General features: G+C 42.9%; 1 protein-coding gene across 1 annotated transcript in view; it reads left to right on the plus strand.

The window, feature by feature from the left end:
* Window positions 1-16,536, plus strand: part of Fras1 (Fraser extracellular matrix complex subunit 1) — a 400,187-nt gene that overhangs the window by 149,436 nt on the left and 234,215 nt on the right. Inside the window, exons 4-6 of the mRNA XM_040747451.1 lie at window positions 904-996; window positions 8,688-8,847; window positions 11,260-11,393. Coding sequence (XP_040603385.1) covers window positions 904-996; window positions 8,688-8,847; window positions 11,260-11,393 — 387 coding nt within the window. The remainder of the gene's footprint in view (window positions 1-903; window positions 997-8,687; window positions 8,848-11,259; window positions 11,394-16,536) is intronic.

The raw sequence follows: 16,536 nt of genomic DNA on the forward strand, positions 1-16,536 counted from the left end.
ACCAACCACCGTGGTCAGATCACTTATTGTCCATTTTTTCCACACCTCTGAACTATAGGAAAGACTTAATAGGGGGATCATTAGTTCCTAAAGATAACCTCTCTGTTATCATCCTGAATCCACATCGTTTTGTTCATGTTTGTGGTGCTGGGGATGGAACTTAGGACCACACACATACTGCAAGTGCTCCTCCACAGAGCTCCATCCTTAGCCTCTAATTTTGTGGTAACTCTTAAGCAGATTCTTCACGGTGGCAGATGCCTCATTAATTGACATGAGAAGCAGATCCTGAGGTACCTTCTTTTTATAACATCACAAGCTGCAATTATAGTAGCCTCAAGAACAGCTCTTTATTGGCACCCAGGAATCTTACACAGGTTTCCTTGTACATCATGTACTGACCCCACCACAGGACTACTTCCCATAAAAACTTGTCCTTCCACCCCCCTCTCTCTTCACTGAAGTCAACCAAACTCCTTAGACAACAATTCTCTATTCCCTGCTCTTGCATTAAGCCCTGTTCTTCAGCTCTGTAGCAGTTTCCTACTCCAGAATCTTTTTCTTTGCCAACAGAAGCAAACAGTACAGTTAGAAAAATAAGCCTCTTCCTCACTCCATCCATGTCCTGTGTGAAGGATTTTAGGGGGGAAGAATTCACTGCTCCATCACATTTACATGTGAAGAGGCCCAGAGCATTGTTGTTGTTTTTTTTCCCTCCAAAGAAATTACTTTCCAGAAAGCACCTCTCGACAGAGAAACCTTTGTGTTGGTGTATTTACTTTACCTTGTCTGTGATTGTTACCTGTGGAAACTCTGGGGGTTTAGGGAATCTCAGGCCCTTAGGGTCTGATGAACTAGCATTTGGTGTTGTGATTTCACCCCGAGCTGCTTTCCAATACCCAGGGAGAAGTGCTACAGATTGCCCCCAACCAGTGCTGCCCGCAGTGTGCACCGAGGACTTCTGGCTCTTGCCACCATGAGGGACAAATCCATGAGGTAAGTGTTACGTGTTTTGAAGCTCAAGGCACGCTCGAGGGTCACTGACAGAAGAAAGCCTAATGTTAAATCTCGGATGCTATCAGATGGGTTTTTCCCCTTTTCCTTTGTGTAGTCTGACTACAGAGCCAGATGTAAATGGCTCATGGGATTTCTGTGGGTGCTGAAGTTTTTTGTTTGTTTTGAACAAGATGAAAAGTGTCTTATGTATCCCATAGGCTCTACATAAATATTTGTACATTGAGTTTGTGTCTGCATAAAGAATAGGCTGAGAATATCGACGTTGAAGGGCTTGCCATTTTGAATAACAGTACCACCCTCCTTTTGTATATTACATATAGATTTTCATTTGATAATTATCTATGTCCCTGAGCTGGTGGTTAGTGCAGATGGGACTACTCCAATGATAAAGCTGAAAAAAAAATGAGTTGCAAATTGCTTGAACCACTTGTCAATGTCATGTTTCTTGTTAGTAAATGACATAATCTAGGCGAGAATTTCGTCTTTTGACTCATAGATAAGGGATGACTCACTTAAGATACAGTTTTTTTACTCTCAAACCATCATATTAAGGCTTTGTTTGGGGTCATCCTTGGAACTTTAGGGAGTCCAGTTCCTTCCTTGGCTTCTCCTCACTATATGTGAGGAGCAACCCTCAGTCATGACAACTAGGAAAGTCTGCAGGCATTGCCAAACTTTTCTTACACTGTTACCCTTCCCTCTCCTCCATTAAGAACCAGAGTCCTGAGAATCTGTCCCAAAGACTTATTTTCTCCTCCTTAGATCATTTCTTAGATTTTACAGGCTTAGTTATAGATACCAAATGTTAATTTAAATGTGAGATTTATAGTGGAGATTCTGAAAGGACTCCCTTTCGACTCTTGCTAAAGCACTACCCTGTCGTACCAGGTAAAGTTGAGCACTGAGAAGAGTGGGATGCTCTTCGCTTCAGTGCTCATCTTTCACCTGATACAATATGTTCCTGGAGTTAGCGTCTCTGCCCATTCAGGAGAGAACATGAGTTAGCAGGATTTGATGACCCCACTCTCGGGTGCTATTCAAGTATATGTACCTAAAACTCAGTGACTACAATGCTCATTTCCCCCTGGACCGGATCATCTTACTTAGCTCACAGTGTCCTAGTAACAGTAGGAAACGTCTCTTTCCGTTCTGCACATTGTCTTGATGAGAGACACCCAAACAGGATCTACACTGGGAATGGCTTGATCCCACTTGTCAATACGTGCTGCCAGAGTCAGTTTGTTCTATAGTGTGATGCCACCTCGAACTGCCACATATGATCCCTGTGAAGTAGAAGTGTTACAGGGCTGACTGGTGATGGAATTAATGCCAGTTCATCATGAGAGCAGGTGTGTTGTTCAAGGTGACTGAAATTCTTGCTGGGTGTTTGCTATGCGGGAGATACTAGGAACCAAAATACAATCAGGCTCTGGACTGGGAGAGAGAAAACCAGACACATCGAAAAGATTTGGTACCAGAGATAGCTATTCAGACATGTTAAATCTAACCGATTTAAGAGCACCCTTGCAAGGGTTCTCCTTGCAATTCAGCATGGGCCATTATATGGGCACCATGTGCTTACTTGAGATACATGTACACACATTGCAATCTTGTCATTTTTATGTTTACTGAGAATACTAACAATGGTTCGAATATCTTCATAGTCATCTTTGCCTGTTAAACTAACCTAGAACCTGGCACTAACCCTTCCTCAAAGTAGATACTCAGGAAATATCAGTGTGGAAAAACTCAGGCCTTTATTCAGTCCTTTCTCCATCCTCTTCAATGTCCCCATTCCAGGGTTATATAGTCACTGTCATGGGTGGCTGGGAATTTCTGTTGTGGATTAGTTATAAATCCCCTGTGCCTCTTAATTTTACGTTTCTATCTGCCTCCTTTGTGGCTCACTCCTCCTGCAATAATGCTAAAAGCTCTAGACTAGATAGGAACATGCCCATGCATGGTTTCCTATGTGTGCTTTTAAAATTCATCCCCTTGGAAAATGTTATCATTATTTTTCTGGTGCTTGATGTAACTGCACAAAGCATTGGATTTTAAGAACTGTGGCTTTTTAGGGAAATATTTCATATTCTACTTCTTCAAACAGACCTGGAGACTGATTCTTTCTAAAGATGTGATAAAGTCAAATTTTAGTCACAAGTTACAATGATTATGACCCTTGTTTTCCCATCCTTTTCCTTGCCCCATCCCTAGCCTCTAGATTCCATTCCAAATTCGGTATTACTGATTTTCCTGAGCTGGTTAACATACTCATTTGCTTCTGTCTGGGTCTGGCCTTGCCTTCCGCATGACTTCTATTTTCCCTGGCTCTCAGCCCCCACCTCTGCTCTTTCAGCCTCCAACCCCCACCCCTCTCTGCTCTTTCAGTCAATTTAGGAAGCCATTTTTAGAGTGCTTTCACCCACCCCTGAACAGCAGTAAGCCTCTTTTTGGCTGCGGGGTTGCATCACATAGGGCTGGTTATGGCAACTTTCCTGGCATCTATAAAGTAGCCTGATGTTTTAGGATTGTGCTGTGGTGTTCCGAAGTAGAAGCTTGGACCTGGGGGAGAGATTTAGTAGAGGCTTTAGGGTAGCCTGGGTGTGACAGGAGGAGAAAGCTGGGGTGATGCTGTCCCCAGTGATTGGGGCTCAAGCTTTGGGACGTTAACACAATGCTGAGTTCAGGGCATCATAATGGATATCCTTTGAGTGAAAGGCTAAGCCTCAAGAAAGGATGCCTTTGCCTGCAGAGGAGTCAATACCATATACAACCCCGAACTCTGCAAGCCACCATAAGCCTGAAGACGTTTCCCTGAGTGAGGAAACCGGTGGGGCTTTGGTTGCCTCCAGGTTGTTTAGGAGTGCTGTGGGGTTTGTTCCAGCCAGGACTGGGGGAGAGATGGTTTTATCTCTAACCTCCCCAATGGGGTCCCTATACATTCTCTTTGGGATCTTGCCAACCTTGCCAACCAGTCAGGGCACAAGGCTCCAATGTGTTTTTCTGAAGAGGCGTTGGAGTGATTATTTTCTTGTCCCAGTGTAGTTGGCTCATAAAGAGGTGGGAGAAACACCATTTGTCCTGTTCTCTTGTCTACATCCATTGTATCCCAACACACGATAGCGTAAGTCTAAGGAGAAAGCGCATGAAGGTTCACCAAAGACAGGAAGTGACCGGAGGTATGACTCAGTGCCAGTCCCACTGAACAAAGAGGAGTAAGGAGCTTGGACACTTACGTTCCTTTCCAGGAGGGCAAAGGAGAACTAAATTATGTATGTGAGAAAAGAAATGAATATTGAATTCAGCTTTATTCTACTCAAAGGAGAGGGTGCAATTATAAAATGCACCGAACACTCTGAGATATTTAGTATTCTGAATTTATAACCTTATATAAGGAACAAATTATGTGACGAGAAAATATATTTTTTATTTAGTCAGCAATCCAGGCAGGTACTTTATGACTGTATCTATTCTTTGGGCTTGTGTCAGTACTCACTAACTTGTTAGTTGACTACACAGAAGGATATATCCAAGATGTTGTCTGTAGGGTTTGCTTTCTCCAAGTGTCAAAAATCTCATGTTTTCCCAGGGTGTCAGTGAGGTTAAGACAGCACAGCAAGAGCTAGGTCTTATGGGAGTATTGCTTGATGCATCTGCTACTCCTTGATTTTATGTGGTTCTCTTTGCTGCCACAGTGTTTATTAAAAATAATGCATTTGTAAATGGGTATGGAGAACCCTGTGAAATTATTTATATAGATCTAAATAACATTTGGCATGTGCTGGACCCCTTGATCTCTAGGCTGAATGCTTTGCATACGTTATCAATCCTCAAATGCCCTGGGGAAGGACGAGACACTCATTCAGGAATAGAGGCGGAAGACAAAGATGGAGGAGGACACGTTTGGCTCATCCTCCCAGGAGATGAGGGAGCAATTCTCTTCCCTTGCCCTGTGCACTTTCGATCACACAGGAGCCAGCTGCCTGGCTTTGACATGAAACAATGGAGTCTCCCTCCTGAATGATCTTTGGTATTCCTGTAATTCTCAAGGTTTTGTGAAGTGAGGAGCTACTGCTTCATTTCGTGCCTCCCGATTGAGATGATAGGTTCACATGATCACAGAGCCCGAAGGTACCGAAGAGCTTTGCTAGCACAGGCCTTTCATTTTACAAATGAGAAACCTTGGTGATTGACAGGCTGTTATTACAGTTAATTTTTGTGGTCTGTCTGAAAGGTGGTATGATTATAGATGTTTTAGAAACAAGTCAATGAATTTTCTTTGTAGTAACAAAAAGCAAGGTCTTGTTTTAGTGAACTGAAATACCTAGACACTTAGAAATATGGCCTTTTGTCTATGGCCATATGACCCTGTGTGTGCAGGAAGCTCTTCTAATCTCAGAAAGAAAGTCAGGCCAGACTTGGTTAGAACCAGCCTGGGAGCAGTAGTTCCCTTTTAATAAAGTGACGCTGCTCACTTCAAGTTGTTTTATATAGTCTTCAATTTGATTTACTATTAGGTGATTCATTATGTACTTTAAATAGTAATTTGCTTTGTTATGACAAAAGTTACAGTATTCCATTGGTGACAAATTGGAAAATAGAAAAATACACAAGCAAAAATAAAATCGCTAAGTTACTTAAGTGTCCTGAAACCGGTGTTTTCAGTCTCTTGACTATTGTTTCCTGTTGCTGGAAGGGGAGATGGCAGATGAGGCTGTTAGGTAGGTAGATAGGTAGACATAGATGGGTTTTCACGTAGGGGAAAGCTATGTTGAATGCACGGTTTATGTCCTGCTTTTTATATAACAATGCTGTAACTAGTTTCCCATCGTGCCCTAGGGGAACATTATTCTCTGTTAGTGGCCATTTTGGTAGATATCCAGTTATCACTACAAGGTTTCCACTTTCACTACAGAGAACAAGATGGAATTCTTTTTTTTGTTTGTTTTTTGTTTTTTGAGACAGGGTTTCTCTGTATTGTTTTGGAGACTGTCCTGGCACTCACTCTTGTAGACCAAGCTGGCCTCGAACTCAAAGAGATCTGCCTGTCTCTGCCTCCTTAGTGCATGTGCCACCAATGCCTGGCTCAAGGTGGAATTCTTAAACTGGAACTTTTGTCATGTCATTGATAATTTTGTTCAGGTAACTTTTTAAAAGTTAAATTAGGAAAAAGCATCTTAAAAAAAAATACCCTCCAAACAACCAAACAGGGTAAACAAAGACAGAAGAAATCCAAGAACTCTTCATGGAAATGGTCAGGAAGGACTAAACATCTTTAATTTTTAAAATGTTTAGCTGATAAGCGAAACTTGAATATATCTAGGTGTTGAGTGTGATGATTTGATGTGTGTATATACTGTGAAGTGATGTCACAGTCAAGTTAATTACAATAGCCGCACCCACCCACACTGCACATTAGATCCGGGATCATCTCTTCACTACTGCGGCTCTGCTGTAGATGCTGTCAACCAATGCTATATCCAACCCGAGTTCCTTTTGCGTGCGCATATGAGCCCTAGCTGCCACCTCAATGTGGTACCTTCTGAACCTTTCTGAGCTCCTCATGAAAGACACAATATTACATCATCTCACTTTTCCAGGCATGGAAGCAAGTTTGACCCAACTTCATTCCCAAGACACAAAGGGTTGAACTGAGACCTGGAAGTGTGCAGGCTATTGTCTGAAATCCTGTGCTCAGCTCCAGCGCATGTGGGTATAACTGCCTTACATTCCCCGGAAGTCTGTCTGGAGGAGAGAGTAGTGTGATAGTGAGCCGAGTCCTAGATCCTTGGATTACAACAGCTGCCTGGTACTGTGGTTGCTACAGTATTAGCCCAGCATTTTCCAATTTCCATAGCGTTAGACTTGGCCTGCTTGCAGAGTGAAGGAAGGCTGACTTGCTCAGGTATGATAAGGCTCCTTCGTGCCTGAGATGGGAAAGTATCTTGGATGCCAGTGTGAAAAGGCAAAAGAATTGCTTTTACGGCTTCTAGGTGTAGTCCCTAGGTTATGTTTCGGGGACTGAATGCCTAGACCATGGGATGCTTTGATAAAAATCCATCCATATATGATGTGTGATGAAGCACACTCATCATAGCTAGATTTAAAAGAGGCAAATTGGAACAGGTTCCAGTATTTAGACAGCTGTTGAGATTGTACTACCTTATCTAGGGAAGTCCGCCATTAGTCTCTCCTGGAATGGAGACTGGATGCTGCGGTGGCTGTTTTTCTATCCAGGCAGCACATGCCTCGGTGCTGGCATGCTGGCTCATTTGGCATCACATCTGAGAAGGACTAATTTAGATACTTTGGGTACTGGCTAAATTATATAACCTCCCAGAACCTGGAGAACTTGATAAGCCAGCATAAAGTAGCCTAGAAACTTTCTGGATATGTGGATGGACCATCTTTTGCTCTCTAGTTTATGGGGAAACTGGGTAGAGTAGGGGCTTCCTTTTGACCCTTCTAAATACTTCCTAGGAATGTGAGATCAGTAGGTATGTGTATGTGTCAGGAGATAGACAGACAGACAGACAGACAGACAGACAGACAGACAGGCAGGCAGGCAGGCAGACACACAGGCAGAGAGAGAGAGAGAGAGAGAGAGAGAGAGAGAGAGAGAGAGAGAGAGAGAGAGAGAGAGAGAGAGAGAGAGAGAGAGAGAGAGAGAGAATATATGAAAGTGAATGCGACTGTATGGACTGATCAGTCTTGAAAGCCAAAGAAGAAAGCAGATTAGAATGAGATCCATTGAAAGTGAAAGAAATTGGGAGCCAGGAGTGTAGCTCAGTAGTAGCTGAGTGTGTGAGTGTGTGCTTAGTATTTGAAAGAGCTTGGGTTCAGTCTCCAGCACCTCCCAAATTAAACAACTGGATGGACTAGGTGTGGTGGAACACACCTGACCCCCTGCTGCTGGGAGGTTGAGGCAAGAGGATTACTCAACCCAAGGACCACATATAAACATCAGTTCAATCATTTGTCTCAAAATAGATGACAGATCCATTATGAAAACCCTGAAGATTTGTTTGTATACATTTTTCTATGGGATTTACAATTTCTTCAAATGATGGGTGTGATGGTATTAATTGTCAATTTGACAATCTAGAATTAGCTAAGAGGCAGGTATCTGGGCATGACTATGAGTTTTACCTTGATTGCACTGATGGAGGTGGAAAGCCTTAATCGTTGTGAGTGACACCACTCCCTGGATGGGATTCTGGACCACATAGATCATGGACCGCCCAGCAGAGATTTGCAATCATTTCCATTTTCCCTGATTATACATTTGATGTAACTAAGTGTTTCAAACTCCTGCTGTCTTCCTTCCTTGCTGTGAATTTGAATCTTGACCTGTGAACAGGAATAAACTCTTGTTTCCTCAAGTTGCTTTGGTCAGATTATTTTATCACAGCAACAGGACAAGAAACTAAACCAATGGGATTGGTGCTGTCTTTTTTTCTTTTTGCCTCTTTCTGAAATTTTCAAATACGAAAACCTTGGAGGTAGTAGAAAGAAAACCCATCTCTAAATTGGTCTCCAGTAGAGGAAGCTATAGACTCTAGTCAACCTTTCCAGAGCTCCACCCTCCCTCCTGCCATACAAGGTTCGTGTTGTTTGGCTGGCAGAAACTGGGGTCTGGAGCTAACCTTCTTCTTTCTACCTGTTTACAGCATGGCACAGAGTGGACCTCCACCCCATGCACTGTGTGCTCTTGCGCTCATGGAGAGGTGAGATGCTCCCACCGACCGTGCTCCCCGTTATCGTGTGGACCGAAGGAGCTGGAATTCCTTGCTGAAGGAGGCTGCTGCCCCATCTGTGTGGGAGCAGGGAGTGAGTATGAGCCGGTGGGCGGGGCCGCTCTGCCATGGTTGTTACAGGTGACACTTCCACTCTTCCGTGTTCAGCCTCTTCAAAGATTCCGAACTCGCTTCTAGTTTGAGCCAAGGTGTTGTGGCCTTGAACTCGGTAGTGAGTGATGTCTCAGAGGGTGGCATTGGCACAGGTCATCAGCAGCTACATTCCAAATGTAGAGTTCTGCTAGTGTCTCATCACATATTTTACCCTGGCCAGCTGCATCCTTCTATACTTTCTTCCTCCAAGAGGTAAAGGAGCTTGGAAACAATCCTTTGATTGGACTCCATGAGGCCCAGGTCCCTCCTTCTCCCTTGATTGACAGAAGGACCAGTCCTATTCTCCATGTAGTATTGCTACCGCTTATTCTGCTATCTGGTCTTGGATGCAATCTCTTTCTCTAAGACAAGTAAGGGGACTCCCTTCATTTGTGTTTCCTACCACCTCACAGAACAGGTTACTCCTGCTATAACCTAAGGCACTCTACTTTCTCTCAGCAGGCTGGGGGCATGCTTTCCAGACCTGCCCTTTGAACCCATGCTTTCTCAATGTATCCTTCTCATTACATTTTAGAGACACATATCCTATTGCACTTTCACAGCTCTTCATATGAACTTTACCATAAGTAGGAATTATCATCAGCCCATCATGTCCTCTGCTGAGATGTAATGATTAGAATGGTTCTTTTATTTGGTATCGATTGAAAGCCATGCTCTTTTCCTTTCTTTTCCATAGATACACACACACTTTTTTCCTGGTTTCTTTCCAGTCCCTAGTTATTCTACCTCCAAAGGCCTTTATTCTACCAGAGATTTAAAAAGCATGCCCAGGGAATTATGGAAGTAGGATGTTTGCCTTATGCATTTCGGAACTCACCCTCTAGCTGACATGAGCACTGGGAACTCAGTAAAATAAGCCTGGATGTGAAAATACATGAGCAGCTGAGTGGGGGTAGCATGGCGAATGTGCTGCCTCAGTTTCTGGGGTTCACTCTTTGATCTTAAAAGCATTTTTGATCGACTCTCTGTGAGAAAGACATATTAAAGACATTCTGCCTCTAGAGATTAGAGCATCATTTAGGAGCAGCTACCTAGTGGGTGAAATCACCACTTTTCCTACGTAGAGAGTAAAGGAGTCTTACTTTGCCTCTGTGGTCTCTCTATATGTGAAAATTCTGTAGTTTCTATCTGCTCCCTTGGGTCTGAGAACATTCAAGAGGTGATAGGAGACCACCCACCCAGGCACCCTGGACCCCCCGGGACATGATGCAGAGAACATGTGAACAAATGCACCTCTTGGAACCAAGTTTTCTGGCTGGGTGAAATGGACTAGTGCAGCTGGAATTTCTTTGGGCTGCCAACCAGCATCCAAATAAAGACACAGAGACTTATTAATTATGAATGTTTGGCCTTAGTTTAGGCTTGTCCCACTAGCTCTTTTACCTTATCCTGTTTCTATTCACTTACATTTTGCTCAGTGCTTTGGACTTTTCTCTCATTCTGTCTGTTCTACTTCCTGCTTCCTCCTTGTCTGGCTGCCTGGCCCCTGGCATCCATTTTCTTTCTTGCCTGAGCCTAAATTCCTCCTCCTACTTTCTCTCCCTGCCTGGCAATTCTGCCTATACCCTTTTCCCTCGATATTGATCTTCAGCTTTTTATTAGACCAATAAGGTGCCTTAGGCAGGCAAGGTAAAACAACAATGCATCTTTACATAGTTAAACAAATATTCTGCCACAGAGTGGGGAGCAGGCAGCTGAGAGCTTGGAAAACAAGCAGGAGATGGGACCGTGCATGAACCAAGGTTCCATACCCCACCAGACTTTACTAACAGCATAGACTCAGAGATGGCAAAGTAGCAATTACAAAGGGTATAACCCAAGATCACACCGTGAACCCCTGAGATTGCATTTACTGGAAAAACCTGTTTCTAGTTGTGGTGTCGCTTGGTCCTAGCACACACCTTTAATCCAAGGGCTTTCTGCTGGAATATTGTAAACAGGATTAGTTAAAGTCAACAATAGGTCAAGGGGCGTAGCAAGCAACCAGTTGTCCAGAAGTGAACAGAGGATTGCTAAGAAAAAACCATAGCGATTAAGAGGGACCAAGGAGAACAGATAGTGAGACACACAGGAAGTAGAAGGGAGGGACATTGAATTGGGGAGTTTGGTTTGAGACAAAGTAGGAGAAGGAGGCTTCTGGGATGTCAGCAGAGGAGGAAGGTCACCTGGGTGCTTCTTCTGCCTTCCTGAGCTAGCTGGCTTTCACACCAGCACCTGGCTCCCCAGTCTTTATTGGTAAAATTGAACGATTGAGCCCAGTCCACAAATGCAGTCAGCTCTGATACCAGCATATTAGAGTACTTAGCCTAACCCTATGCCTTTATCCTTCCAGAGTCCTGTTCCTATGATGGCCACGTATATCAGGATGGAGAGGAGTGGCGGCTGAGCCGTTGTGCCAAGTGTGTGTGCAGAAACGGGCTCACCCAGTGCTTCACAGCTCAGTGTCAACCTCTGTTTTGTAACCAGGTAAAGAGGGACTCTCAGAGTCCACCTTTCCCAGGTACCTAACGGGGATACTGTTAGCCACCCACCCGCTGAAGAAGTAGAACCTAGAAGCCAGGACTGTTTCACTTTCCTTACACTTTTGGAGACAATCTCAAAGATGATCCCCCCCCCCTTAGATGCTATGGATAGGTCTGATTACCAGCCATTTAGGCAAAGTGTTACACAATGAAATTGAGCCTTAGGGCTACACATAAGGAAGCCTCCAGCTTGAAATGCAGATGTTCCAGCAAAAACAAATGTCAGGCTAAACATCTGGAAAGCTGGGTAAAAAGATGAAGTTTGTTACTTTTCTCCCATGTATAGGTGTAGCTTACTTTTTAAAGACATTGACACGTCGTTCAACATGATTATCCAGATGTACACAATTTAATTCTTCTAGGATAATGATGCAAGTTCCCAAAATGCTTTCTTGGGGGGTGTTCAAATGGGGGATCATCTTCATTTAAAGCTGATCCAATTTTCAAAACATTAGGCTGTTCACACAAATCTAGAGGAGAGAATCTGTTGTAAATATCTGTGGCACAGGCTCCTGAAGATGTGCCGTGCAAGCTGACAAATAACCATGAGAGGAGTTTTGCCTCCAGTGGAAAAATAATTCATTTTGTTGATCCATGGAAAAGCTGGAAACCAAGATTCAGTTGCTACAGAGTAGCACTTTGTGTCAAATAAAACAAAATCAATAATGTGGCATATTGTGACAGTTGGGCAATATTTTTAAAGACAGACAAAAGGCAATTAGACATGAAATGCTAAATGCCAAATCAAGGGACATGTATCTAATTGAAAGACTGGATTCTGTAATCCACACTGTGACAACTTCTATCCTCATGCCTCAGCTTTCAGGCATCAACAAGTCTTGTTCTAGCTTCAAGTCACAAGTTGGTGCCTAGGTAGAATGCGGGACTTTGCTTCACTGCTCTCATGTCGGACAGGGTCGTTGGGTAGGTCATGTTAACCTGAGTAGTAGTTCATTCTTCCTGTATAGTGAGGGCAGCTTGGGCATTTGCTACCGTTATAGAAAGGGAGAGAGGGAGGAATGGAGGCCTGTTGAGAATCTTCTTCTTTGAATTGTGAAACAACCACACACAGCATGTAAGAGCCAGACACCAGAATAGCTGAAAGTACTATATCTCATGTTGAAAGGAATAAGCTTATTTTCTTCCTTTATTCATAGTATTCACTCATTGTTTACACCAATGTATGTAATCAATGTAAAATGGTGAAATTCAGTATGATACCTCAGGACTAACTGATATATAAGTGAGCTCAGCTACTTTTGTATTCCTAAGTCATTTTTGCCATCTGTCTGTCTGTCTGTCTGTCTGTCTGTCTATATCTATCTATGTATCTATAATCTAGCTATCTATCATCTATCTCTGTCTATTTATCTAGATATCTCATAGATCACTTAGAACCATGTAATATTGATTTACTGTCTCTGTGAAATATTACCTGCTACAATGACACAGAGGAGTCCAATAGAATTAGTGCTTATGTAACACCTAATCCCACCAGCACCCTCACAACTGCCAGTACCATCACCACAAACCCCACACCACCACCACTTTTCAGGCATTTAATGTGGGCCAGTTCTTTACTTCACATGCTTTGTAATTCTTACAACAGCCCCATGAAGTAGGATCAGTTACTACCCCTCTCTTTCTGCATCCCCTAAGAAGCAGAGGCCTGGGGGAGGGTAAGTAACTTGTCCTAGGTACGACAGCCAGCACTCCTTGTCTCAAGCAGGTCTGTATTGCTGCCTCAAAAGATCACTCCCATTGCATATTTAGTATAATGATCCCAGTAGCAAAAGCTTTTAACATAACATAATCAAGTGTGATAGGCTCTATCTTATATGCATTTATTCATTGAATGTAAGGGGGAAAAGTTCAAGTTTGTCACCAGGAACACATTTTCCAAAGCTGAGCTCTGGAACATGCTAACCCGTTTTAAGAATTTCTATGACTTATGAGGTTAATTTGTTCATTTGTTTGCCTTTTGTTTTAATTATGTTGGGAGTTTTTTCACTAATTAAGGAAAGCTTAGAAAGGGCAGAAAGCAGAACAAAAACAATCCCTGATGCTAGATATCGTTCTTTGGTGATTTAGTCCAGTCCTGGTAGACAATAGAGATTCTTGCTTGTTTGCATGCTTCCAATCACACTCTAAAAGTTGGTGATTATCCATAGGAAAAGGAGAAGTCACTGCTTTTTGGGCTCAGATGAGGAGTTATTCCCCTGATGAAATAATGAATTCAGCCCGAATTGCCTTCTCTCACCTTTTGTCCAGATACCCTGTCAACTGAATCACAACCATCACCTTTATCATCACTCACGAAAATGATCTTTGTGGTCTGATGAGACGTGCTCCCTGTGATATTTAGTTAGCTAATGTGCTTCAGGGGATCTCCCTGTGCCAGGGCCTCAAGTCTCCCAGGCAAGTGCACTGTCACCGAGCTACATCCTCAGCCCACCAGCAGGCACGTTTTTATTTGAATACCAAAAGTTTCTCACGCTATTGATTAAGTCATTGGAGCTTTATCTTTGGATTTTTTTTCAAGAGAGATTATTTGTATGTCCTCCGGGCTTGAGAATTATCTTCTTGATTACTGTCTTCATCAAAGACAATTTGGAGTCTGAACCTAGAGGCCTCCAGACTCATTTCCACTTAATTTGGGGTCCCAGTGTCGCAGAAAAGCCAAAGACCTGTCCTTTCTCCTGCTGTGACCCTTGTTGCAAGGCATACAGTCCTTTCCCTGCATTCTGCTTGTGTTCAAAGTACCTCCTGTAACCACCTTCTGGACTCATGTTTGGGACTTTGTTTGAAAAGAGGTTTCAGGGGAGGCATCCCTTACTTCGACACTCCTCTACCCTGAAGTAACTGAAGACCACAGCAGTTTTTTTTTTAGTTGTCTTGTAAGGTGCCTCATTTCTAGTGTGTAATTTACAGCTAGTATTGACATGATATATTCTAGTAGGATGTTTTTAAACCCTTATAATTCAAACATCTTCCAGGACATTTCTAGGTGAAATACTGTTTGGAAAAACCCATTTCCCATGTATAAGAGCTGTCTGACAAAGATACAAGGTTCTGGGCAACTGAAAATCGGGAGACAGATTCATGATCATACCAGGTGGAGTTTGCTGGGGACTTACAGACAGAATGTGTCTTGGAATTTAGCAAGATGGGTGGATTCCTACATGCTGAGGCAAGAGGAAGTCATCTGCCTGAGAACCTAAATGAGTGTGGACCATACCAGAATGTGTGTAGTCTTTCTCAAAACCCAGAAATATGTCAGACAAGCATCAGCAGTCAGCACATGTGCTTGGCGAATTGGATGATGCTCTCTGATGGCACTTGAGGTCCACGTGACATTCACCTGGTGAACAGGCTGGTTGGAATAACCAATATGGCGAAGACTGTTGTCAACATGAAGTGGTTCATGTATCTTATCTTATATCTTGCCTTCAGTATAGAGCCCTTTCTGACTGTGTTCCAGTATTTTGTATTTTCTTCCCAGGTTGGTTTTAGGGAACCAGTGTTTTATTTTTCTAGAAATATCAATGACTCTTTCATTTCTCTACTCTTTGCCAGTCATCTTCTCATTTGTTACTCGGTCTCTTCATCCTTGTGGAGAGCGTCTTATGTTTATAGTCACTATTTCCAGAACCGACAGTGCAGAGATGGGACCACAAGCAAAGACCTTATTTCCTGTCTCATTTATTGTACTTATTACATTTTCTACATTTATTATTCATTATTACACTAGATCACACTGTCTGTCTTCTGACACAGTTCCCACTCTTCATCAGACCTACCGTAAGTAGCTGGCATAGTCCAGTCATAGAGGTCATACTTAGTGTACACAAAGCCCTAGGTTCAATTCCCAGCTCAAGGGGAAAAATAAATGGAAGAAAATTCACTAAGTGGAAAGAGAAAACATAGAAGGTTTTTCTTTGCGTCTTCACCCCTTGATGAACACGGCTGCGTCAATTAAAACTTAAAACATTTTCATGGCTCTCCTTTGATTGTCTTATAGAGTACTCTGCTCTCAGTAAACAGCTTTGGAGTCAAAGTGAATAGAAGATACTTCATTTTCTTATCTTTCATTCTTTGGGATTTTCTCCCCACATCCTTTCTTCATTTGTGGTCAAGAGAGTCTTTCCTCATTCCCTGCCCACATGCTACAATGATAGTTGCCTTTCCTCCACCTGTCCCTTGGATGTGTGGCCAGGTGCTCGGGACTGGGATCTGCTTTCACTTGCTGTTGCTGTACTTGCTGAGATAAAATCTTTCCCATTTCCGCTGCCTGGTCCGCTCACCTTCTGAACACAAGAAACAAACCCTCACCTCCGGAGTGCATTGTGTCCCAAGGGCCTTTTCCGTTTCTTTGACATTTAGCCACCCAGGTTCTCAATCATTTTTTGTGACCCCTAAACACCCCTCCCTGTTATGGTCTGTTGTTGATGTTATTGGCTCTGACTAGACGCAGAAAGACATGAAGGGCTGAGAGCCTGGGGCTGGCACTCTGCCTGCCTCACACAGCAGTCTGTGAGGCCTGAGCCCTGATCCAGGAAACCTAAGATTGGGAGGAGATGGTAACTCCTATTTGTGCTCTTACTTATGCAGCAAGAGAAGGCCACACAGAGTCTGACAGTCAGAAGACTTCCTGGCAATGATGGGAAGTTGACAGTCACTTCTACTTTATTTGTGATGACATCTCTCTGATATCCTCCAATGTACTATGAAAGAAAGGTGTTTTGTCAAGACTCAGACATGATGCACTGTAAACTTCGTTATCATAAGAATCTTTATTTAAGGGCAACTGTAATTCAATATAGCTTTCCTGGTAACTCTACCTTCCCAAATGTAATCATATTCACCATATTTTATAGTACTGATCTTTGCAATTGTGGTGGATATCATATCATCCAGGGCACATATCTTTCTGCAAAGGGCAGGATTGAATAGTTTCAGCTTTGTGTGCAATATAGTTAAAATAACTACTCAGCTCTGCCATTGTAGCATAAAGATGATGGTTAAAATATAAGTATATGGGTATGTAGTAATAATCAAATAAAACTTTATTTATAAAAATAGGTGGT

Source organism: Mesocricetus auratus, unplaced genomic scaffold (genome assembly GCF_017639785.1).
Source record: "Mesocricetus auratus isolate SY011 unplaced genomic scaffold, BCM_Maur_2.0 Super-Scaffold_100006, whole genome shotgun sequence".
NCBI classification, from domain to species: domain Eukaryota; kingdom Metazoa; phylum Chordata; class Mammalia; order Rodentia; family Cricetidae; genus Mesocricetus; species Mesocricetus auratus.